The sequence below is a fragment of the Pristiophorus japonicus genome, chromosome 20, assembly GCF_044704955.1.
Source record: "Pristiophorus japonicus isolate sPriJap1 chromosome 20, sPriJap1.hap1, whole genome shotgun sequence".
Lineage (NCBI taxonomy): Eukaryota > Metazoa > Chordata > Chondrichthyes > Pristiophoridae > Pristiophorus > Pristiophorus japonicus.
The window spans coordinates 2,676,006-2,702,613 of NC_091996.1; the positions used below are offsets into that span (position 1 = coordinate 2,676,006).

The following is a 26,608-nucleotide window of genomic DNA, read 5'->3' on the forward strand; positions in this document are numbered from 1 at the left end:
TCAAGGCAGCATTTGACCGAGTGTGGCATCAAGGAGCCCGAGTAAAATTGAAGTCAATGGGAATCGGGGAAAACTCTCCACTGACTGGAGCCAGCACAAAGGAAGACGGTTGTGGTGGTTGGAGGTCAATCATCACAGCCCCAGGACATCGCTGCAGGAGTTCCTCAGGACAGTGTCCTAGGCCCAACCATCTTCAGCTGCTCCATCAATGACCTTCCCTCCATCATAAGGTCAGAAGTGGGGATGTTTGCTGATGATTGCACAGTGTTCAGTTCCATTCACAACTCCCCAGATAATGAAGCAGTCCGTGCCCGCATGGGCAACATTCAGGCTTGGGCGGTAAATGGCAAGTAACATTCGCACCACACAAGTGCCAGGCAATGACTGTCTCCAACAAGCGAGAGTCTAACCACCGCCCCTTGACATTCAACGGCATTACCATCACCGAATCCACCACCATCAACATCCTGGGGGTCACCATTGACCAGAAACTTAACTGGACCAGCCACATAAATACTGTGGCTACAAGAGCGGGTCAGAGGCTGGGTATTCTGTGGTGAGTGTCTCACCTCCTGACTCCCCAAAGAATTCCACCATCTACAAGACACAAGTCAGGAGTGTGATGGAACACTCTCCACTTGCCTGGATGGTGCAGCTCCAACAACACTCGAGGCTCGCCACCATCCAGGACAAAGCAGCCACTTGATTGGCTCCCCATCCACCACCTTCAACACTCACTCCCTCCACCACCGGCGCCCCCTGGCTGCAGTGTGCACCATCTACAAGATGCACTGCAGCAACTCGCCAAGGCTTCTTCAGCAGCACCTCCCAAACCCGCGACCTCTACCACCTAGAAGGCCAAGGGCAGCAGGTCCATGGGAACACCACCACCTCCACGTTCCCCTCCCAGTCACACACCATCCTGACTGGGAAATATATCGGCCGTTCCTTCATCGTCGCTGGGTCACAATCCTGGAACTCCCTCCCTAACAGCACTGTGGGAGCACCTTCACCACACGGACTGCAGCGGTTCAAGAAGGCGGCTCACCACTACCTTCTCAAGGGGCAATTAGGGATGGGCAATAAATGCCGGCCTTGGCAATGATGCCCACATCCCAGGAACAATTTTTTTTAAGTCCTCTTGTCGACTCCTGCGCTAAAAAATCACTTTGTTCCATCAGCGTTGCTGTGCTGAATCTCTCGCCCCTGAACACACCTGTGAGCGATCTCATGAGCCATGGTGATTCCGAGATTGAAACCCGTGTCCTCGGCGATCACACAGCTCCAGGAATGGGAACACAGCCCGCCCAGCTGGGTCACGCCTCGAACCATCGTGTTGCCATTGTCAGATTCCAGGTCAAACCTCAAAAAAAAAGAAATGGAATGGAGGGAAATTAATTTGTGCCTGTGTCCGAGTAACCAACCCCACCCGACCCCTGACACCCGACCCCTGACACCCGACCCCACCCCTTACCTCAAACCCCGACCCCAACCACCATGCCCCACCCCCAACCCCAATACTGACCCCAATCTCCAACCCTGACCCCCTAAATCCCAACCTGACCCCAATCCCCGACCCCCTAAAACCTCTCTTGCACCATCCAACCCCAATTTAACTTCAATGCCAACGTAACCATAACTCCACCCCTCGCCCAACCTAACCCCCTCAAACCAATCCCTGGGGAAGAGCTTTAACACCATAATGATCTTCACAGCTTATGGCAAGAGCTGTCCCAGTCCTTGAGATGGCCTGTAACAAACATTCAGGATCTTACATGTGAGATCGGGTCCTGATTTACATATTGAAAGGGGGCTATTGCCTGAGCAGGCAGGGGTTTGGCCGCCCAACGGTAGGACCCTCCAAAGGTGGCAGCAGACTGGTTGCCTATGGTAACGGGGGTGGTACGTTAGCCGACCCCCATTTTGAGGCCGTTACGTTGAATTCAGCAAGTTAAAATCGCCCCCCACCCCCCCAATACCCACGAGAAATGAAATCACCTCAAACTAAGGGGACTGAACCCAGTGACTGAAGCCCACATTCCCAGAGTATAAGATCAGGCAATACTCAGGACACCCACACAGTGACCTGTTCGGTACCTGGTGACGTAGAGCACCAGGTCTGCGTGGAGCGGGTCGGAGTCGTTCTCCGGGTTAATCGATCGGCTCCACCTGCACAAGCCAATGAGGGATGAGGTGAGGTTCCTGGTGATCTGTAGTCCCGGCTGTGAAGAGAAGATTGGTGTCACTGCTGACTACACATAGGCGCTGGAATGTATTTGCTTCATGGGCTCTTTGCTCCAGAATTCACAGCAACACATTGCTATTCAGAACCAGTTGGTTTATTGGCAAAGGTTTAACAATCACACGACACATTACCAGTTCATCCACCAGGTTCACAACCACCTGCCCCATCGTGGATCCCCCGAACCCAACTGGCTGGGGTTTTATTGAGTCTTGTGAACATCACGTGATCGGCTAAGCCACTCCCAACTCAACAGCTCTACAACACCTCACGGGTGCATACATTACAGACGCGTCTGTAAGCTTGTCACCTGAGAGATGACACCTTTTGTTATGTCTGAATAAAGTAATGTGATTGAGTACTGTAGACGTGAGTAAGTGTGACCTTAGTCTCTTTATTCTAATTCCAGAGTACTGGTACAACATGGGAGGCCTGCTTATATATATGCTCCCAAAGGATGCCGGGATCCCTTGGTACTCCAACAGATACGCCCTCTGGTGGCAGTAGAATGCTGGTTAGATAGGGTTGCATACATAACATCACTCCCTCCCAAAGTCAATCGTACACTTATTTACAGGGCGAGACGATCTGGGGCTTTTCGCTCCCTAGTCGATCGTCTCAGTACAAATGCAGGTACAGGTGAGTTGGTTGGGCCTTCGCTGGGCTGCTGAGTTTAGCTTCGTGGTCAACCGTGATGTTGGTTGCCACTTGTGTGTGTGTCGGAAGGTCGAAGTTGTTGATGTCCTCTTCAGGTTGTTCGTGGCTGTCTGTGAATCACAGTTTGGTTTGGTCCAAATGCTTTCTGCAAGTTAGTCCATTTGTGAGTTTGACCTGAAACACCCTACTCCCTTCTTTGGCTACGACAGTGCCAGCAAGCCATTTGGGACCATGTCCATAGTTGAGTACAAATACAGGGTCATTGACTTCAATATCGCGTGACATGTTTGCGCGATCATGGTACATGCTTTGTTGAAGCTGCCTGCCCTCGACGTGATCATGGAGATCAGGGTGAACTGGAGAGAGCCTTGTTTTGAGCGCCCTTTTCATGAGCAGCTCGGCTGGGGGAACCCCGGTGAGCGAGTGGGGTCTGGTGCGGTAGCTAAGCAGGACTCGGGACAAGCGGGTCTGCAGGGAGCCTTCCGACACACGTTTCAAGCTTTGCTTGATGGTTTGGACTGCCCGTTCTGCCTGGCCGTTGGATGCGGGCTTGAACAAGGCAGATGTGACGTGCTTGATCCCATTGTGGGTCATGAATTCCTTGAATTTAGTGCTGTGAAGAACAGCCCGTTGTCGCTGACAGGGACATCAGGCAGGCCGTGCGTGGCAAACACGGCTCGTAGGCTTTCGATGGTGGCAGTGGACGTGCTTACAGACATTATTACACACTCGATCCATTTTGAATACGCATCCACAATAACCAAAAACATTTTGCCTAGAAACGGGCCAGCGAAGTCAATGTGGATCCTACACTACGGTTTGGAGGGCCATGACCACATAGAAACATAGAAACATAGAAAATAGGTGCAGGAGTAGGCCATTCGGCCCTTCGAGCCTGCAACACCATTCAATGAGTTCATGGCTGAACATGCAACTTAGCGATTCCTCCCTGGGTGCATTGCTCAGTTGAGAGCAAGTGTTGCATTGGCGCACGCAAGACTCCAAATCTGAGTCGATGCCGGGCCACCAAACATGGGATCTGGCTATAGCTTTCATCATTACTATGCCTGGGTGGGTACTGTGTTGGTCGCGTATGAATATTTCCCTGCCTTTCTTGGACTGAACCATGCGATTACTCCACAAAAGACAGTTCGCCCGTATGGACATGTCGTCTTTACGCCGCTGGAACGGCTTGATCTCTTCATCCATCTCCGCTGGGACACTGGACCAGCTCCCATGGAGGACACAGTTTTTTACCAGGGACAGTAAAGGATCCTGGCTGGTCCAGGTCCTGATCTGGCGGGCCGTAACGGGTGACTTCGTTTTCAAATGCATCCATCACCAAGAGCAAGTCTGCAGGCCGTGCCATTTCCACCCCGGTGGTGGGCAATGGTAGCCGACTGAGAACATCAGCGCAGTTCTCTGTTCCTGGTCTGTGGCGAATTACATAGTTATATGCAGACAGTGCGAGCACCCATCTTTGGATGCGAGCAGAGGCATTGGTATTGATACCTTTGCTCTCTGAGAATAGCGATATGAGCGGCTTGTGGTCAGTTTCTAACTCGAACTTAAGTCCAAACAGATACTGGTGCATTTTTTTTACCCTGTAAACGCATTCCAGAGCTTCTTTTTCAATCATGCTGGAGGCCCTTTCGGCCTTGGACAAGCTCCTGGGCGCATAAGCAACCGGTTGCAATGTTCCTGATTCGTTTGCTTGTTGTAAGACACACCCGACCCCGTACGAAGACGCATCGCAAGCTAACACTAAACGTTTACAAGGATCATACAGGATAAGTAGTATGTTGGAACATAACAGATTTCGGGCTTTCTCAAAAGCAGCCTCTTGTGATTTCCCCCATACCCAGTCATCTCCCTTGCGTAGCAACATGTGTAGAGGTTCTAGCAAGGTGCTTAACCCGGGTAGGAAATTGCTAAAATAGTTGAGGATCCCAGGAACGACCGCAGCTCTGTCACATTCTGTGGTCTCGATGCGTTCTTGATGGCCTCCATCTTGGTGCCGGTGGATCTGATGCCGTCTGCCGTGATCCGTCTCCCAAAGAACTTGACCTCTGGCACCAGGAAAACACACTTTGAGCGTTTCAACCTGAGTCCCATGTAATCTAGCCGACTTAGAACCTCTTCCAGGTTCTGCAAGTGCTCGATGGTGTCCCGACCTGTGATCAATGTGTCGTCCTGGAAAGCCACGGTGCGCGGAACTGACTTTAGCAGGCTCTCCATGTTCTTTTGAAAAATAGCCGCGGCTGATCGAATCCCAAATGGGCATCTATTGTAGATGAACAGACCTTTGTGCGTGTTGATTCAGGTGAGGCCTTTCGAAGATTCCGCCAGCTCCTGCGTCATGTAGGCCGAGGTCAGGTCCAACTTGGTGAACGTCTTCCCTCCCGCCAGCGTCGCAAATAGATCATCTGCCTTGAGTAGCGGGTACTGGTCCTGCAGTGAAAAACGGTTAATCGTTACTTTATAGTCCCCACAAATTCTGACCGTACCATCGCCCTTGAGAATCGGAACAATTGGACTGGCTCACTCGTTGAACTCAACCGGCGCGATGATGTCTCTAGCTGCAGCCTGTCCAGCTTGATCTCCACTTTCTCTCGCATCATATATGGAACCGCCCATGCCTTGTGGTGGATGGTTCATGTACTGGGAATCAAATGGATCTGCACCTTCGCCCCAGAGAACCTTCCGATGCCTGGCTCAAACAACGATGGGAACTTGCTCAGAACCTGGGCACATGAGGCATCGTCGACGGACAAAAGTGCTCGATGTTGTCCCAGTTCCAGCGGATTTTTCCCAGCCAGCTTCTGCCGAACAGTGTGGGGCCATCTCCTGGTACAATCCATAGTGGTAGTTCATGCACTGCTCCATCATAGGAGACTTTTACTGCTGCACTGCCAATAACAGGGATCAGCTCTTTAGTGTAAGTTCTCAGCTTGGTATGAATAGGGCTCAGCTTGGGCCTGTGTGCCTTGTTGCACCACAGCCTGTCGAAGGACTTTTTGCTCATGGTGGACTGACTCCCACCCGTGTCCAGTTCCATGGATACTGGAATTCCATTCAGTTCAACTTTTAACATGATTGGTGGACATTTCGTGGTGAAGGTGTGTACCTCGTACCTTCTGCCTCCTCGCTTTGAGTCTTTGAGTCTCTAATTCCGTTTGATCCGCCATGGATCGGTCTTCCTCTGCAACGTGGTGGTTTGCAGGGTTTGCAGCTCATCTGCACATTCGCTGGAGGTGTCCCATTGTTCCACAGTCCTTGCACACATAGTGTTTGAAGCGGCATTGATGGGCTCGATGATCACCTCCGCAGCATTAACGTTTGATGGCGGACTCTGGGTCATCTGAGGTCGTGCAGCTGCAGGTGTGTACATTCTGCCATATGCATTCCTGCCTGAAAACGACGTTACTTTGTGTACAGTACTTCCTGAAACATCTTTATGCTGCGAAATTAGTTTGGTGTTATCGCTGGTGATATAAATGCCTGGGCGATTGTTATGGCTTTGCTCAGGTTCGGTGTTTCAACACTCAATAGTTTGCAGAGGATAACCTCATGGCCAGTGCCAAGCACATGCATAGCATTTGCTCCAGAAATCCATCAAATTCGCAATGTCCTGCAAGGCGCCTTAGTTCAGCGATGTAGCTCGCCACTTCCTGGCCTTCAGACCGTTGACATGTGTAAAATCGATACCTTGCCATCAGAACACTCTCCTTCGGATTTAGGTGTTCCCGGACCAGCTTACACAGTTCTTCATACGATTTGGTTGATGGTTTCACGGGAGCAAGGAGATTCTTCATGAGGCCATAGGTTGTTACCCCACAGACGGTGAGAAGGATCACCCTTTGTTTGGCAGTGTTCACACTCCCTTCCAGCTCGTTGGCCACGAAGTATTGGTCGAGTCACTCCACGAAGGCCTCCCAATCATCCCCTTCTGAGAATTTCTCCAGGATACCAACAGTTCTCTGCATTTTCGCATGATGGTTTGTTATCTCGTCGCCAGTTGTTATGTCTTGAATAAAGCAACGTGATCGAGTACTGTAGATGTAAGTGTGACCTTAGTCTCTTTAATCTAACTCCAGATTAAAGAGACTAAGGTCACACTTACTCACCACCACCTTCTCGAGGGGCAATTAGGGATGGGCAATAAATGCCGGCCTTGCCAGCGACGCCCAGATCCCAGGAATGAATTTTTTTTAAAGTTCAACTCCTAAATGAATTGGGGAGCAAAGTTACAAAATTTCCAAGGTGTCTTTGGAGAGGCCGTTCAAAGCTGAGTATGGAAGCTGCTTGTGAAGGATTTTAATCCATTCCTGGGTGTCTCTGGCAAGGCCGGCATTTGTTGCCCGTCCCTAAATTCCCGGAGAAGGTGGGGGTGAGCCGCCTCCTTGAACCACTGGTCACGGGTTTGGTACAAACTGAGGGGCCACCTCCGAGGTAGTTAAGAGTCAATCTCGTTGCTGTGGGACTGGAGTCACATATAGGCCCAGACTGGGTAAGGACGGCAGGCTTCCTTCCCTGAAGGACACTGGTGAACCTGTTGGGTTTTTACGACAATCTGACAGCTTCATGGTCACTTTCACTGATCCCCACTTTTTAGGTTCTTTAAACTGAATTCGAATTCTCAATCCACAAAGGGATTTGAACAGAAATTCCCTGGATTATTCGCCCAGCCCAGGTTACTAATCAAGTAGCGTAACCTGCATACAGACAGTTTCTTTAAATAAAGCTCACAGGATTCAGAAGGACCAGCTGACAAAGACAAGGTCCTCCTCCGAGGGAGCAGATCAATATGTCAATTCAGAAGCCCACCCTCCACGTGTCTCACACCATCTTCAACCAAACCTGCACCCAGAGGAATAAAGAGCAGCGCCTTCTCTTGGTCTCATCCTTGTTTTCAAATCCCTCCATATCCTCGCCCCCCTCCATCTCTGTAATCTCCTCCAGCCACACAACCCCCCCCCGAGATGTCTGCGCTCCTCTAATTCTGGCTTCTTGTGTGTCCCCCGATTCCCATCACTCCACCATTGGCAGCCGAGCCTTCAGTTGTCTGGGCCCCGAGCTCTGAAATTCCCTCCCTAAACCTCTCCGCCTCTCTCTCCTCCTTTAAGATGCTTCTTAAAACCCACCTCTTTGACCAAGCTTTGGGTCACCTGCCCCAATATCTCCGTATGTGGCTCGGGGTCAGATTGTGGCTGATTTACACTCCTGTGAAACGCCATGTGATGTTTTACTAAGTTAAAGGCACTGTATAAATTCAAGTTGTTGTTGGTCGAGTTAACTGGAAGCTCCCTGGACCAGGGCTACATACCTCGGGCTGCATCTGGATGACCATCTTGGTCAGGTGGACCCGCAGTTGGGCCCCCAGGGAAGCGTCTCGCAGAATCTCAGCAGCCTGCGGGAAATACGAAGCACAAGAGACCAGTCAGGAGTCATTCAGAATAAAAAATAATCAGGAGCCGGGCATCAGGGAGATAGAACAGAGCTCCCTCCACCAGCCCACAATCACCTCCCGATGGGCGGGTTCCCACGTCTGTGAGGAGGATACCCGCACCACTCCTGCCCCGGGAGCAGGACATCCCATGCCTGTCAGCAGTGACTCAGTGGGTAGCACCATCGCTGCACTGTCAGAGGGGCAGTACTGAGGGAGTGCCGCACTGTCGGAGGGGCAGTACTGAGGGAGTGCCGCACTGTCGGAGTTGCCGTCTTTCGGATGAGACATTAAACTGAGGCCCCGTCTGCCCTCTTGGGTGGATGTAAAAATCCCATGGCACTATTTCGAAGAACAGCAGAGGAGTTCTCCCTGTGTCCTGGGGCCAATATTTATCCCTCAAGCAACATAACAAAAAAAGATTACCTGTCATTATCACATTCCCCTATGTGGGAGCTTGCTGTGCGCAGGTTGGCTGCCGCGTTTCCCACATTACAACAGTAACTACACTCCAACAATATTTGATTGGATGTAAAGCGTGTTGAGACATCCCGTGGTTGTGAAAGGTGCTATAGAAATGCAAGTCTTTCCTTCTTTCACGTGCGCGGCGCGCTCAGCTGGTGAGCTGCACTGTACAGAGACTGTGAAGCAACAGCGTCAATGGGACCAGGTCAAGCAGCGAGGTGTGCGCGCACACAGCAGCATCTCCCGGCACGGCCAAAGGAAGACCAGAAGGGGAGCGTCAAACTTAGCAACAGGGGAATGGCTGGTCGCAGGACGGCCAAAGTCCGTCAGGTCCACCTTCTGGCTGCCTGGCCGTGGCACGGTAAGGGAACGGTGTCGGTCTAAGACACCCGACACCCCCCCCCAGCCCCGGGCTCTCAACCTCAGCGAAGGCACCCCGAGACACTCACGATGTTCAGGTTGGTGAGGATGTAGCGCTCAGCGTCCTGCTTGTGAAAGTCGTACACATCGTGCATCACCACCACTAGCAGCTCCAAGTGTACCGCCTCCTTCACCGAGCGTCTGGTCACACGGTGGGGCTCGGATCGCCCTGCAAGGTTCAAACACAACACAATTATTCAGCACATGATTAGTAGGGCTGGGCAGTGTAGTGTACCCTGTACTTGCTTCTTGTTTAACAATTCATAGCAGCACATTGCTATTAAGAACTAGTTGGTTTATTAGCAAAGCTAAACACGACACATTACCAGTTCATCCACCAGGGTCACAATCACCTGCCTCATCGTGGATCCCTGAACCCAACTGGCTGGGGTTTTATTGAGTCTTGTGAACATCACGTGACTGGCTAAGCCACTCCCAATGCAACAGCTCCACAACTATTTTTGTAAAACTTTAAAATCAACTGCCCCCTTTTTAAGGGCACCAAAACCCACAAATTAACAATTGAACATTAAAGGGAACCTGGTAAATCATATTAAATTAAAATTTTGTGGATGTAAAAGATCCCATGACACTATTTTGAAGAACAACAGGGGAGTTATCCCTGCTGTTCTGGGCCAATATTTATCCCTCAATCAACATAACATAAAAACAGCTTATCTGGTCATTATCACATTGCTGTGTGTGGGAGCTTGCTGTGCGCAAATTGGCTGCTGTGTTTCCCACATTACAACAGTGACTACACTCCAAAAATACTTAATTGGCTGTAAAGCACTTTGAGACATCCAGTGGTCGTGAAAGGCGCTACTGAAATGCAAATCTTTCTTTTTTTCCTTTTCTTATCGAACAAAAATCTATCAATTGATCCCCGGCCTTTTGAGGGACTGATTTCCATTAGCCTTTGCTTCCTGATTTCCCTCCTAAATTGCCTACTTCCAATTTTAAGGTTATACCCCCTTGTTCTGGACTCACCACCTTCCTTCCCCCACTCCTCACCCACCAGAGGAAATAGTCTATCTACGCGGTCAAATCACTTTGAACACCTTTGATTAGATCACCACTTAACTTTGATGGAAATTCTGCATTTGTCGACATCAGTCAGGACAGGATCCTGCTCGCCTGTGATGCCCTCTACAGTCAAATAGCTCATCAATGAGCATAGGATCATAGAAATTTACAGCACAGAAGGTGGCCATTTCAGCCCATCATGTCCGTGCTGGCCGACAAAGAGCTATCCAGCCTAATCCTACTTTCTAGCTCTTGGTCCATAGCCCTGTAGGAGTATAAAAGCAGAGAATTCTTGCTACAGTTATACAGGCTATTGGTGAGGTCACAGCTGGAATACTCCGTGCAGTTTTGATTTCCACATTTACGAAAGGATATACTTGCTTTGGAGGCAGCTCAGAGAAGGTTTGATTCCGGAGATGAGGGGGTTGATTTATGAGGAAAGGTTGAGTAGGTTGGGTCTCTACTCATTGGAATTCAGAAGAATGAGAGGTGATCTTATCAAAACGTATAAGATTATGAGGGGGCTTGACAAGGTGGATGCAGAGAGGATGTTTCCACTGATAGGGGAGACTAGAACTAGGGGCCATGGTCTTAGAATAAGGGGCCGCCCATTTAAAACTGAGATGAGGAGGAACTTCTTCTCTCAGAGGGTTGTAAATCTGGAATTTGCTGCCTCAGAGAGCTGTGGAAGCCGGGACATTGAATAAATTTAAGACAGAGATAGACAGTTCCTTAACCGCTACGAGATTAAGGGGTTATGGGGAGCGGGCAGGGAAGTGGACCCGAGTCCATGATCAGATCAGCCATGATCTTATTGATTGGTGGAGCAGGCTCGAGGGGCCGTATGGCCTATTCCTGCTCCTAATTCTTATGCTCCTATGTAGGTTACAGCACTTCAAGTATCTTTTAAAACGTGGTGAGGGTTTCTGTCTCTACCACTATTTCAGGCAGTGAGTTCCAGACCCCCACCACCCTCTGGGTGAAGACATTTCCCCTCAAATCCCTTCCGAACCTCCTACCAATTACTTTAAATCTATGGCCCCTGGTTGTTGACCTCTCTGCTAAGGGAAATAGGTCCTTCCTATCCACTCTATCCAGGCCCCTCATCATTTTATACACCTCAATCAAGTCCCCCCCCCCAGCCTCCTCTGTTCTGAAGAAAACAAACCCAGCCTATCCCATATTAGCATCTGTGTGAGGTCCCTGAGACACCATGCAGGGTGACCAAGCCTTCAGGAGGAAGGGAGAAAATTGGATTAAAATCTTTCTCTCAGTTCCCACCCAGGTAAATATCTCTTTGTAAAGAAAGAACGACCTGCAGGCACCATTCACCACCTGAGGACGTCACAAAACCCTTTACAGCTATTGATGTACATTTTGAAGCGTTGTAATGTAGGAAAGGAGTTTGAGCCACGGCTGACACCTTTACAATATATCGGACGAGGAATCGAACGTTTGATGGTCTTACTGTCAGGAGCAGGACTCTTGGCGTTGTCAGAGAGCTGATAATGGTACGCCACGAGTGGTGCGATGTCCGCTCCATCACTGAATGTTTGCAGATCCTTTGGGTGAACGTAAATCTTCTTATCCTTTGTAAATATCACTGTGTGCTACAGGACGGAGAGGGGGTACAATTAGAATAATAGTTTCAAATATAAATGACACTGATCAGTTTCTTTTTTGAGAAGATCCAGAGCACTTTTATACAATTCCTGCATCTCCAACTTTTGAGTAAAAAAGGTTGGGTTGACAAAGAATTAAAGGCTTGGATTTATATAGTGCCGGATGTCTCAAAGCACTTTACAGACAATGAAATATTTTTGGAGTGTAATCACTGTTGCAAGCTCCCACAAACAGCAATATGATAATGACCAGATCATCCGTTTTTGTTATATTGATTGAGGGATAGATATTGGCCCCAGGACACCGGGGAGAACTTCCTATCTCTTCTTCAAAATAGTGCCGTGGGAACTTTTATGTCCACTTGAGGGGGCAGACGGGACCTCGGTTTAACAGTGTTGCGCTCCCTCACTACTGCCCCTCCGACAGTGCAGCGCTCCCTCAGTACTGCCCCTCCGACAGTGCGGCACTCCCTCAGTACTGCCCCTCCGACAGTGCGGCACTCCCTCAGTACTGCCCCTCCGACAGTGCGGCACTCCCTCAGTACTACCCTCCGACAGTGCGGCGCTCCCTCAGTACTGTCCCTCCGACAGTGCGGTGCTCCCTCAGTATTGCTCCTCCGACAGTGCGGCACTCCCTCAGTACTGCCCCTCTGACAGTGCGGCGCTCCCTCAGTACTGCCCCTCCGACAATGCGGCGCTCCCTCAGTACTGCCCCTCCGACAAATTAACAGTCCCGTGTTGTTCCGATGCACGAGGTTTGGATATGGTGCATGTTTTGGGGATCAGAGTTGTGTTGATGGCTCGATGCAGGGTCAATCCACCCCTGGGCCAAGCCGGAAGGAATGATCCCTGGTTCAGATTGAGCGAATGAGTGACAGTCTGACTGGGGTTTGACGTGGCAACCCGCGCAAACTCAGCCGAGATGATCGCTTTGCACATTAACAGTATTTAACGACACAAACGTTACAAGCAGTGTAGGCACCCACCAGCTGACTGCGGCAGAAGGTGGTCAGTGCCCGGACCCCCGGGGGCCACACTAACTCCCCGTTCTGAACACAGCTCTCCGGCAGGTAACTGACCAAGCTGACCGACGAGTTGAAGACATGATGGACGGACGACAAGTGGGAAGCGAGTCTGTTCTCGGCGGAGAATCGCAGCTGGTAGGTTTCCCCCGAGGTCTCCAGGGTGCACAGCTCGTCCTGGCAGGAGCGCCCCTTGATCAGACCCCCCGGGCTCAGTCTCTGGCACTGACACCGCAGACTCGCGGGAGCCGGCTCTGCAACTGGAAACCAACAAATTAAACCCTGCCCGGTGAATGTACAGTACAGTGGCTCACATTGTACACAATCCCAATGGACCCAACCCCTTCCCATTCACTCCCATTGGACCCAAACCCCTTCCCATTCACTCCCATTGGACCCAAATACCTTCCCATTCACTCCCATTGGACCCAAATACCTTTCCATTCACTCCCATTGTACACAATCCCAATGGACCCAAACCCCTTCCCATTCACTCCCATTGGACCCAAATACCTTTCCATTCACTCCCATTAGACCAATTCCCTTCCCATTCATTCCCATTGTACACAATCCCAATGGACCAATTCCCTTCCCAGTCACTCCCAATGGATCCAAACCCATTCCCATTCATTCACACTCTACAGAATCCCAATAGACCCAAACCCCTTCCCATTCACTCCCACTGTACACAATCCCAATAGATCAAACCCCTTCCCATTCACTCCCATTGTACACAATCTCAGTGGACCCAAACCCCTTCCCATTCACTCCCATTGTACACAAACCCAATAGATCCAATCCCCTTCCCATTCACTCCCACTGTACACAATCCCAATGGATCAAATCCCTTCCCATTCACTCCCACTGTACACAATCCCAATGGATCCAATCCCTTCCCAGTTACTCCCATCATGCCTGTGTAGGCTTTCTGAAGGTTCTATTCCCTTAGTCCCATTATTTATTTGTTCATGTATTTATCTGCTTGCCCCTGCTCTTCCTACCCCTGACAATCCTGTGTAAAGAATCATTCTCCTCATCACTCCCTTCATTCTGTTGGTGATGTAACATTGATGCCCCCACTTACCAATTCACTGACCAGTGGAACTAGTGCCCTCAGTTCCTCAATCAAAACCCCTCATCATTATTAACACTTCCATCTCTTTTGTATCTCTGAAATGTCTTTGTTCCAATGAAAAGATCCCCAGTTTTTCCTCATAACTGAAGTCCCTCATCCCTGGAATCACCTCAGTAAATCTCCTCTGCACCCTCACCAAGGCTTTGCCATCCTTCCCAAAGTGCGGTGCCCAAAACTGGCCAAAATTCTGATACTGGCCTAACCAATGATTTATGCAGGATTATCATCACAGGTTAGACAGAAATCTAATGCGGGTGAAACCGTTAAATGTAAAATGATGTCCAAAAGCGCTTTACAGCCAATGAAGTACCTTTGAAGTATAGTCACTGTTATAATGCAGGAAACTCACCAGCCAATTTGCGCACAGCAAGCTCCCACAAACAGCAATGGGATAAATAACCAATGCATCTCTTTTAAGTGTCGGTTGATGGATAAATATTGGCCTATGACACCAGGGAGAAATAGCGCTATGGGATCTTCTACATTCACCTGAGAGGGAAGCCGGGACCTTGGTTTAACATCTCATCTGAAAGACGGCACCTCTGACAGTGCAGCACTCTCTCAGTACTGCCCCTCTGACAGTGCAGCACTCTCTCAGTACTGCCCCTCCAACAGTGCGGCACTCTCTCAGTACTGCCCCTCCGACAGTGCAGCGCTCCCTCAGTACTGCCCCTCCGACAGTGCGGCACTCCCTCAGTACTGCCCCTCCGACAGTGCGGCACTCCCTCAGTACTGCCCCTCCAACAGTGAGGCACTCCCTCAGTACTGCCCCTCCGACAGTGCGGCACTCCCTCAGTACTGCCCCTCCGACAGTGCGGCACTCCCTCAGTACTGCCCCTCCGACAGTGCGGCACTCCCTCAGTACTGCCCCTCCGACAGAGCAGCGCTCCCTCAGTACTGTCCCTCGAGTGATTATGTCAAGTCCCTGGAGTGAGGCTTGAACCCACAACCTTCACACTTAGAGGTGAAAGAAAGCTAACCACTGACCCCCTTAACCCAGGACCCACCCCGGGGTCTGTGCTGTGTGAGCTGATCACTTTGGGAGGCCACAGTTTGTATCAGTGCTGCCCGGATTAGACAGAAGGAGAACAAAATCAAGCCAATGACCCCCTGCCCGTGTGCTGACATCAAGTGAGAACCCCTTATGTTCAGCTGTGCATCCACACAGTCGAACATTCACTCTCCAGACTCACGCATCAAGAATGATGAGTCTTTCTTTCATTCCTTCTTTCTATTTTCCTTTCTTTCCCTGCGATCCTGCCCCTTTAACAAACTAGCCTGTGTCCTTATTTACAGAAATGAAGCAATCCCGCTTTAGTGTAATATTAACAGTTTGAGCAGCTGTAAACATGTGGGGCTCCCCTTGGGGAGGAGAGGGGAACATACCTCCGATTCTCGAGGGGTCACCGAAATAATACAAATCAGCGCCTTTGACAGATCCCAGGAATGTCTAAGGGAGAAAGGGACGAGAGCGGTTAGACAGGAAACACAAAAGCTTCATATAAAACAAACAACTTCCTACAGACCTTCAGCTGGGATAGTGAGAAACAATTTGTGTTCCAATCGCCCCTGACTGTTCTGACCCAGAGGCTGTGTTTTGTGGAGGGGGGGGAGATGGGTTTACCTGGCTCACGAACCATCCGATGCACCAGAGTTGAGGGAGCAGACCTAGCGCTGTGCGGGGCAGCGAGACACTCGCCATCGCACCAACCTCAGGCAGCGGCGATGGTTACACGGGGGAAGAGCCCCATTGCCGGGGAACCGAGAGCTGTGCTGTTCTGTTTGACATGTTGATCGCTGGGCCTCAAGCCTCTGTTTGCGCAACTATTTTATTGGCCAGTCGTGCTTTGATAATGACACAACTCCCTCTCTCTACAAACACTGATCCCTCACGCAGCACAGTCACTGCCCCTGGACAAATCACACACAAAGAAAAGCTCCAAACAACATTTAAAGGGGGTTAAAAAAACATTATATTAAATACATATATATTATATTACAACAGTGACTACTCTCCAAAAGTACTCCATTTGCTGTAAAGCCCATGAAGTATCTTTGAAGTGGAGTCACTGTTGTAATGTCGCCAGTCAAATTGTGCACAGCAAGCTCCCCAGTGGTCGGGAAAGGCGCTATATAAATGCAAGTCTTTCTTCTAATAAAATATTAAAACTTATATAACTGTCAAAAGAGAATTGGATAAAGAAAAAAAGACTTGCATTTAAATAGCGCCTTTCATGATCAGCGGACGTCTCAATGCGCTTTTTAGGCAATGAAGCACCTTTGGAGTGTAGCCACTGTTACAATGTGGGAAACCAATGTACGCACAGCAAGCTCCCACACTCAGCAATGTGGTAATGACCAGATCATTTGTTTTTGTTGTGTTGATTGAGGGATAAATATTGGCCAGGACACCGGGGATAACTCCCCTGCTTTTCTTCAAAATAGTGCCGTGGGATCTTTTCCGTCCATCTGAGAGAGCAGACAGGGCCTCGGTTTATCATCTCATCCAAAAGAAGGCACCTCCGGCAGTGCAGCACTCCCTCAGCATTGTACTGGGAGTGTCAGCTCAGATTTTTGTGCTCAAGTCCCTGGAGTGGGACTTGAACCCACAACCTTATAACTCAGAGGCGAGAGTGCTGCCCACTGAGCCAGGGCTGACACATGAACGGGAACATTTTGCAGGGCTATGGGGAAAGAGCAAGGGAGTGGGACTAATTGGATAGCTTTTTCAAAGACCCAGCACATGTATGATGGGCCGAATGGCTTCATTCTGTGCAGTATCATTCTATGATAGAAATCCTTGGTTAGACCACACTTAGAGCACTGTGCACAGTTTTGGTCTCCATATTATAAAAAGGATAGAGGCACTGGAAAGATTCACAGGGGTGATACCAGAACTGAGAGGTTATATTTATCAGGAAAGACGGAACAGGCTGGGGCTCTTTGCTCTAGAAACGAGAAGGCTGAGGGGTGACCTGATAGAGGTCCTTAAAATTTTGAAGGGATTTGAAAAGGTAGACAGAGAGAAGATGTTTTCACTTGTGGAGAGACCAGAACAAGGGGCCATAAATATCAGACAGTCACTAATAAATCCAATCGGGAATTCAGGAGAAACTTCTTTACCCAGAGAGGGGTGAGAATGTGGAACTCGCTGCCACAGGGAGGGGTTGAGGTGAATAGTATCGATGTATTTAAGGGGAAGCTGGATAAACACATGAGGGAGAACGGAATAGAAGGATATGGTGATAGGGTGAGATGGAGAGGGGCGGGGAGGAGGCTGGTGTGGAGCATAAACACCGGCACGTAGCAGTGGAACCGAATGGCCTGTTTCTGTGCTGTACATTCTGTGTAATTGTATGTAAAATAAGCTTACACATTACATTTTTTCAAAGAATATTTCTCCCCTTCGTGGCTCTCACTGGGATACAGTTCCACAGGCACTGGGTGACCTTTGGCACCTCATCCACAACTCCATTCTTCATGTGCAAGTCAGACAACAACAATACCTGCATTTATATAGCAGAGTGACTATTTGCACTGTGTATTTTCTGTGCCTGTGTTCTCTGGACTCCACCCCGATGCCTCTCGCGCATGTACAGACTCCTCGGACCCGGAATTGGGGCCCCGACGAGTCCGCATGGTCAGGAACTTCGGCTGGGACAGGCATCACTTGGGCTGGGGTCAGGGATTTGGGAGCTCTATCCTCTCTGTGACTGCTTGGATTACACTTTGCAAAGTCACTCGAATTACACTTTGCAAAGTCACTCAAAACTTGGGCTGGACAGTTCCAATTACACACTCCGGAGAAACTTCTGGGTGTGGCTTATCCTCCAAAGGGACCAATCAGGTCAAGTGATAATGGCGAGCCAATCAGCCAGAAACACATTGTAAATAACTTGCATTTATACAGCACTTTAACGTAGTAAAACATTCCAATGCGCTGCACAGGAACGCTATCAGAGATTAGTTACCGAGCCACATAAGGAGATATTAGGACAGGTGACCAAAAGCTTGGTCAAAGAGGTAGATTTTAAGGAGCGTGTTAAAGGAGGAGAGAGAGGTAGAGGGGTTTATGTAGTGTCTCTGCACCTTGTTACAAACTCACACGAGGCATGTATATATCAGACACGGTCACTCTGTGACCTTCACTTTATTCCCAGGACCAAGGAGTGCTGCCCCTGGGTGGGACCTCCCCTTTTATACCTGGAAACCCAGGTGAGGAGTGTCTCCCGCAAGCTCACCCCCTGTGGTCAGGGTGTGCATTTCACGGGTACAGGTACAGTGTGCATGAGTTACAGTTACATAACTATTGTCATTGCAAGATGGTGAAATACATGACATCACCTGCCCACTTAAGTCTTTTAGTTTCCGAGGTTAAGTCTATCGGGTGGTCGGCGCTCTCTCGTGGAGCGCTGCAGTTGTGGCTCTGGTGGCTGAGCCTCAGCACATGTCTCTGTCACTTGAGGTGGTTCCGGCCTGTCCGGGCTGGCCACCGGGACTGTGCATGCTGAGGGCTGTCTTTGTTGCTCGTCCACTGGCAGTGGTGTGGTTGCTATCTCATCATGCTCTTCTTCCGGTTCCTCCGTGTCTGCACTGAACCTTGTCTTTACTTGGTCCAAGTGTTTGCGGCATATCTGCCCATTGTTTAGTCTGACCACCATGACCCTGTTTCCTTCTTTGCCAATTACGGTGCCCTCAAGCCACTTGGGTCCCAAAGCATGGTTAAGAACAAATACCGGGTCATCTATTTCTATACACCTCCCCCTTGAGCCTCGATCATGGAGCTCGGTTTGGGACTGGGGCTTGCCCTCAACAATGTCTGCCAGGGCTGGGTGAATGAGGGACAGCCGCGTCTTGAGCGTGCGTTTCATGAGGAGTTCCGCTGGCGGGACTCCCGTGAGCGAGTGCGGGCAGGACCTGTAGGCCAGCAGGAGGCGCGATAGGCGGTACTGAAGGGTGGGTCCTTGGATGCGTAGCATGCCCTGCTTTATGACTTGGACCGCCCGGCCATTGGAAGCCGGCTTGAACGGCGCTGTCCGGACGTGCTTGATCCCATTGCCCGACATAAACTCCTGGAACTCATGGCTGGTAAAACACGGGCCATTGTCGCTGACCAGGATGTCCGGCAAGCCGTGGGTCGCGAATACCATACGCAGACTCTCCACGGTGATGGATGTTGTGCACGAGTTCAATATGATGCACTCGATCCACTTTGAGTATGCATCGACTACGATCAGGAACATTTTCCCCATGAACGGGCCCACATAGTCTATGTGAATACGTGACCATGGTCTGGTGGGCTAGGGCCACGGGCTGAGTGGAGCCTCCCTGGGGGCATTGCCCAGCTGGGCACACGTCGTGCACCTACGAACCCAGTGTTCCAGGTCTGAGTCAATCCCCCGCCACCATACATGTGACCGGGCAATGGCCTTCATTAACACGATGCCAGGGTGCTCGCTGTGGAGTTCCCTAATGAACGCTTCCCTCCCTTTCTGGGGCATGACTACCCGGCTGCCCCATAGCAGGCAGTCGGCTTGGATGGAGAGCTCATCCATCCGTCTCTGAAACGGCCTGACTTCCTTGGGGCACGCCCTGTGTGCGGGCGCCCAATTCCCAATCAGGACACGTTTCTTTATCATGGATAGGAGAGGGTCCCTGTTGGTCCAGAGTTTGATCTGGCGGGCTGTGATGGGAGAGCCCGCAGTGTCAAAAGCCTCAACGGCCATGACCATCTCAGCGCTCTGCTCCGACGCCCCCAGGCAAGTTTCGGTGCCTGGCCGGTGCCGTATGGTGTAGTCATACGCAGCCAGCATGAGGGCCCATCGCCGTATGCGAGCTGACGCATTAGCGTTGACAGCCTTGCTGTCGGACAACAGGGATGTTAACGGCTTGTGGTCAGTCTCTAGCTCGAACCGTCTACCGAAAAGGTACTGGTGCATCTTTTTCACACGGTACACACACACGAGTGCTTCCTTCTCGACCGCGCTGTATCCACGCTCTGCCTGGGAGAGCGACCTGGAGACGTAAGCCACCGGTTGGAGTCGGCCGTCATCGTTACCCTGCTGCAATACACACCCAACCCATGACGCATCGCATGTTAAAACCAGTTTTTTACAGGGGTCATACAAAGTCAACAGTTTGTTAGAACACAGCAGGTTTCTCACCTTATTGAAAGCCCGTTCTTGACAATCCCCCCCAAACCATTCACACCCTTTACAGAGGAGCGTGTGTAACGGCTCCAACAATGTGCTTAAGTTCGGCAGAAAGTTCCCAAAATAGTTCAAAAGTCCCAGGAATGATCGCAACTCCGACGTGTTGCCGGGCCTGGGCGCCCGGTGGATCGCCTCAGTTTTTGATTCAGTGGGCCGGATCCCGTCTGCGGCAACCCTCCTGCCCAGGAACTCGACCTCTGGGGCCAAAAACACGCACTTGGTCTTTTTCAGCCGCAGGCCTACCTGTTCCAATCGGCATAGCACCTCCTCCAGATTACGGAGGTGTTCCTCGGTGTCTCGACCCGTTATAAGGATGTCGTCTTGGAATACGACCGTTCCAGGGATGGACTTGAGCAAGCTTTCCATGTTTCGCTGAAAGATGGCCGCTGCCGAACGAATGCCAAACGGGCACCTGTTGTAGACAAATAATCCTTTGTGCGTCGTGATGGTGGTCAGAAGCTTGGAATCTTCCGCCAGTTCCTGAGTCATGTCAGCCGGAGTGAGGTCCAGCTTCGTGAACAGCTTACCACCTGCCAGTGTGGCAAAGAGGTACTCCGCTCTCGGGAGCGGGTATTGGTCTTACAGCGACACTCGGTTGATGGTGGCTTTGTAGTCGCCACAAATCCTGACCGAGCCGTCTGCTTTGAGGACGGGAACGATGGGACTTGCCCAGTCGCTGAATTCAACGGCTGAAATTATGCCCTCTCTGAGCAGCCTGTCCAGTTCACTTTCAATTTTCTCACGCATCACATACGGCACCGCTCTGACTTTGTGGTGCACTGGTCTGGCGTCCGGAGTGATGTGTATCACTACTTTAGTGCCCTTGAACGTTCCGATACCGGGTTGAAACACCGACCCGAATTTTTGCAGGACCTGTGAGCATGAACTTCGCTCCACGGATGAAATGGCGTGCACATTCCCCCATTTCCAATTCATCCCAGCTAGCCAACTCCCCCCCAAAAGCGCGGGGCCATTTCCCGGAACAATCCAGACTGGCAGCCGGTTCTGTGATCCATTATGTGTTACCACCAAGTTTGCACTGCCCAGCACTGGGATGATCTCTTTGGTGTACGACCATAGCTGTGTCTCAATGCGCTCCAGTTTGGGTCTGCTAGCTCTGTGTGGCCATAGTCTCTCAAATTGTTGGGCGCTCATGAGTGACTGGCTCGCTCCCGTATCCAGCTCCATGTGCCATTCAGTAAGACTTTCATCATCATGGGTGGCGTTTTAGTGTATGAGCTGTGGACGTCAGCCACATGAACTCTCTGAACTTCAGCATCCATGGTTGTTCCCCAGGCCTCATCCTGCATTGCAGACCCCTCGTCTGGTTCCTTTGTCTCGCAGACTAGCCTCGCTACTGTCTTTTTGCACATTGTGGCCAAGTGTCCATTGACATTACAAATCCTACAGGTATAAAGCTGGAACCTGCAGCTTTTGGCAGTGTGTCTACCCCCACACCTCCAGCATGAGCTGAGATTGCTGTTAACAAAAGGACTATTCCCAGGCATTCCTCTCTGATGGCCCGTTTGGCTGTTTCTAAGCACTCTGATGGAGGGTGTTATTGGCCCCATCACGGGATGCATTGTTCCTCGTGATGGCGTGAATTGCCGATCTCCTTTCCATTGTCCCTGTTGCGGGTCCACCCTGGAGCTTGTTGCTGGCTGGGCGGTGTCGAATTGCCCTTGCCTGCCTGCTTGGGCGGTGTCGAATTGCCCTTGCCTGCCTGCGGGGTTCTGTATCACTTTTACAACATTAACTCCCTGGTTCATAGCAACGTTAAAACCAGGGCCGCGTGCGTAAATTAGCTTGGTCTCCTCTTCCCCTGCCATAAAGGTCTGAGCTATCAATACTGCCCCTTCTAAAGTCAGGTCCTTGGTCTTTATGAGCTTCCTGAAAATGCCGGCATGATTAATGCCCTCGATGAAAAAAACCCTTAACATCTTCCCCCTACAGGCATCGGAGAACTTACAGAGACTGGCCAAACGCCACAGTTCCGCCACGAAGTCTGAGACATTTACCCTCCCGACGCCGGTGAGAGTAGAACCGGTGCCGGGCCATGTGTACACTACTCGCCGGCTTGAGATGTTCACTGATCAGCTGGCTGAGCTCTTCGAAGGACTTGTCCGCTGGCTTTTGGGGTGCGAGCAGGTCTTTCATCAGCGCATACGTCTGTGGACCACAGCTGGTCAGTAGATGTATACGTCTGTGGACCACAGCTGGTCAGTAGATGTATACGTCTGTGGACCACAGCTGGTCAGTAGATGTATACGTCTGTGGACCACAGCTGGTCAGTAGATGCGCCCTCCGCTTGTCAGCCGCTGTCTCTTCCAGCCAGTCCTTTGTGGCAAAGCTCTGCTGGAGTCTTTCCACAAAGTCGTCCCAGGCCTCACCCACACAGTAACGATCCTCTGTGCCACCGGTGGCCATCCTCGTGGTTCGGTGATTCCCGATTCTCGTCACCAGATGTAGTGTCTCTGTACCTTGTTTCAAACTCACACGAGGCATGTATATCTCAGACACGGTCACTCTGTGACCTTCACTTTATTCCCAGGACCAAGGAGTGCTGACCCTGGGTGGGACCTCCCCTTTTATACCTGGAAACCCAGGTGAGGAGTGTCTCCCGCAAGCTCACCCCCTGTGGTCAGGGTGTGCATTTCACGGGTACAGGTACAGTGTGCATGAGTTCCAGTTACATAACTATTGTCATTGCAAGATGGTGAAATACATGACATCACCTCCCCCCTTGAGGCTTTTAGTTTCAGAGGTTAGGTCTGTCGGGTGGTCTGTGCTCTCTCGTGGAGCGCCGCAGTTGTGGCTCTGGTGGCTGAGCCTCAGCACGTGTCTCTGTCACTTGAGGTGTGCATGAGTTACAGTTACATAACTATTGTCATTGCAAAATGGTGAAATACATGACTGTTTAGGCAGGGAGTTCCAGGCAGCTGAAGGCACGGCCACCTATGGTGAAGCGATTAAAATCGGGGATGCTCAAGAGGCCAGAATTGGAGAAGTGCAGATATAGGGAGGGGTGTAGGGCTGGAGGAGGTTACAGAGATAGGGAGGGGTATAGGGGCTGGAGGAGGTTACAGAGATAGGGAGGGGTGTAGGGCTGGAGGAGGTTACAGAGATAGGGAGGGGTATAGGGGCTGGAGGAGGTTACAGAGATAGGGAGGGGTGTAGGGGCTGGAGGGTGTTACAGAGATAGGGAGGGATGTCGGGGATGGAGGAGGTTACAGAGATATGGAAGGGTGTAGGGGCTAGAGGAGGTTACAAAGATAGGGAGGGGTGTAGGGGCTGGAGGAGGTTACAGAGATAGGGAGTGGTGTAGGGGCTGGAGGAGGTTACAAAGATAGGGAGGGGTGTAGGGGCTGGAGGAGGTGACTGCTATGTATCTGTAAAGCATGCACTCCCATGTTCCGCCACCAGGGAGCTCATCCCCTGAAGTCCCAATGGATCCCGGCATAAGCCGGCCCCTAAGGCCTGTTCCTCTCTCTGGAGTGTCTTAATAAAGACTAAGATCACTGTTACTTTAACCTCCCTGTGTGCAGTCTCATCTGTGTTAGGAACACAACAGTTACAGAGATAGGGAGGGGTGTAGGGGCTGGAGGAGGTTACAGAGATAGGGAGGGGTGTAGGGGCTGGAGGGGGTTACAGAGATAGGGAGGGGTGTCGGGGCTGAAGGAGGTTACAGAGATAGGGAGAGGTGTAGGGGCTGGAGGAGGTTACAGAGATAGGGAGGGGTGTAGGGGCTGGAGGGGGTTACAGAGATAGGGAGGGGTGTTGGGGCTGGAGGGGATTACAGAGATAGGGAGGGGTGTAGGGGCTGGAGGAGGTTACAGAGATAGGGAGGGGTGTAGGGGCTGAAGGAGGTTACAGAGATAGGGAGAGGTGTAGAGGTTGGAGGAGGTTACAGAGATAGGGAGGGGTGTAGGGGCTGGAGGAGGTTACAGAGATCGGGAGGGGTGTAGGGGCTGGAGGAGGTTACAGAGATAGGGAGAGGTGTAGGGGTGGAGGAGGTTACAGAGATAGGGAGAGGTGTAGGGGCTGGAGGAGGTTACAGAGATAGGGAGGGGTGTAGGGGCTGGAGGAGGTTACAGAGATAGGGAGGGGTGTAGGGGCTGGAGGAGGTTACAGAGATAGGGAGGGGTGTAGGGGCTGGAGAAGGTTACAGAGATAGGGAGGGGTGTAGGGGCTGGAGGAGGTTACAGAGATAGGGAGGGGTGTAAGGGCTGAAGGAGGTTACAGAGATAGGGAGGGGTGTAGGGGCTGGAGGAGGTTACAGAGATAGGGAGGGGTGTAGGGGCTGGAGGGGGTTACAGAGATAGGGAGGGGTGTAGGGGCTGGAGGAGGTTACAGAGATAGGGAGGGGTGTAGGGGCTGGAGGAGGTTACAGAGATAGGGAGGGGTGTAGGGGTGGAGGAGGTTACAGAGATAGGGAGGGGTGTAGGGGCTGGAGGAGGTTACAGAGATAGGGAGGGGCGAGGCCACGGAGGGATTTGAACATGAGGATGAGAATTTAAAAATCCGGCGGGCTATTGATCCGCGGGTGGGAGGTATCCCTGCCAAACCCGATCTCGGTCAATGTTCACATACATACAGCATGAGCTGGTACCCTGGCCAATTTTATTCCCTCTGTAACCCAGGGGACACCGAGGTCGATTGTAGTCAGTGCAGGAGATCAGCCCGAGAGGATTGGCTGACCCAGAGCTGGAACCTGGGACCTTGCAGGTCAGTGTGGCTCAGTACAGCACCAGGAGATATACTTCCTGCTTTATCGGTATAACTATGCACTTTTTCTGCTCTTAAATTAATCGAACCCCCCCCCCACCACCAAACATCCGCCCACACCCTCCCCGACCCCACAACCATCTCCTCTCAATACATTCTCACAGTTGGGATATTCCACAAAACAAATCACCTAAGAATATCAACAAAGATCAGGATCACTTTTTGTAAAATACGTCAAAATCTGATGGTGTTTTTACCTCCTTTGGTGCCGACCGGATTTACTCTGCCGAAATCAATAAACGGGTCACGGCAACAGGCTCTGTGTCCCTCCCCCGCTTCCTGATTAATGAGTCACAAAAAAAAGAAATTGTTTACCCTGGGTTTTGGGAAAACCCAGTCATCAACTTATAATTGATCACCCACCAATATAGCACAGGTGGGTCTGCACCTGGCCAAGGTGGCCATTAACCGGTCGTTCAGCCCGACTGCCTGCCTCTCTTCCGCGGCTATGTTCGCGCCCTGTGTCCCTGGAGAGGGAGCACGCGGTGTCCACCGTTATGCTCGCGGCCTTCCCTGAACTGGAGCGCATCATCACCTCCGGGAATAGCATTTACATTTAATTTGTTAAGCTTATTTTTAATTTTTCTTGTTAAGTTACAGCCTTTATTGGTTGTGCCCCTTCAAAATGGGGGGGATGGAAACGAGCTTAATCTTAAATAGACAACTGCCCGAGATAAAGAACAACACAGCACAGGCCATTGGGCCCATCGAGCCTGTGCCGGCTCTGTGACAGAGCGATCCAATCAGTCCCACTCCCCGCTCTGTCCCCACAGCCCGGCACATTTCTCAAATATTTATCCAATTCGCTTGTGAAAGTTACTATTGAATCTGCTCCCCCCACCCTGTCAGGCAGCGCGTTCCAGATCACAACAACTCGCTGCGAAAAAACAATTCTCCCCACCTCCCCCTCTGTTCATTTCCCAATTTTTAAACAATTGTATCCTCTGGTTACTGACCCTCCTGCCACGGGAAACAGTTTTTCCTTATTTACTCGATCAAAACCCCTCATAATTTTAAACACCTCCCCATAACCACTTCTACCCCAAGGAGAAGCCCAGCTTCTCCACGTAACTGAGGTCCGACATCCCTGGAACCATTCCAGTAAACCTCCCCGCGTCCTCTCCAAGACCCTGACATCCTTCTGAAAGTGCAGTGGGGAGAATTGGACACAATTCTCCAGCTGGGGCCCAATCTGCATTTTATAAAGGTTTAACACAACTTACTTGCTCTTGTACTCTATTCCTCTATTTATAAAGCCAAGGATCCCAGATACTTTATTCCTTCTCAACTGGTTCAGCCACCTTCAAAAACTTGTGTACCTGTTCCTACACCCACTTTAAAATTATACCATTTAGTTTTTGTATTGTCTTGCCTCAAAATGCACCCAAAATTAAATGAGACTCTTTTAGTTGTGGATTCAAACCCCACATAAGAACATAAGAAGTAAGAACAGGAGTAGGCTATACAGCCCCTCGAGCCTGCTCCGCCATTCAATAAGATCATGGCTGATCTGATCATCAACTCAGCTCCACTTCCCCGCCCGCCCGCCCCCTTATCGTTTAAGAAACTGTCTATT

General features: G+C 50.8%; 1 protein-coding gene across 1 annotated transcript in view; it reads right to left on the reverse strand.

Annotated features, from left to right (window-relative positions):
• Window positions 1-26,608, reverse strand: part of adamts13 (ADAM metallopeptidase with thrombospondin type 1 motif, 13) — a 196,053-nt gene that overhangs the window by 114,689 nt on the left and 54,756 nt on the right. The window contains exons 5-11 of the mRNA XM_070863579.1: window positions 15,422-15,485; window positions 12,865-13,160; window positions 11,725-11,866; window positions 9,260-9,399; window positions 8,226-8,309; window positions 2,098-2,222; window positions 1,217-1,363 (exon numbers count right to left, since the gene is read on the reverse strand). Coding sequence (XP_070719680.1) covers window positions 1,217-1,363; window positions 2,098-2,222; window positions 8,226-8,309; window positions 9,260-9,399; window positions 11,725-11,866; window positions 12,865-13,160; window positions 15,422-15,485 — 998 coding nt within the window. The remainder of the gene's footprint in view (window positions 1-1,216; window positions 1,364-2,097; window positions 2,223-8,225; window positions 8,310-9,259; window positions 9,400-11,724; window positions 11,867-12,864; window positions 13,161-15,421; window positions 15,486-26,608) is intronic.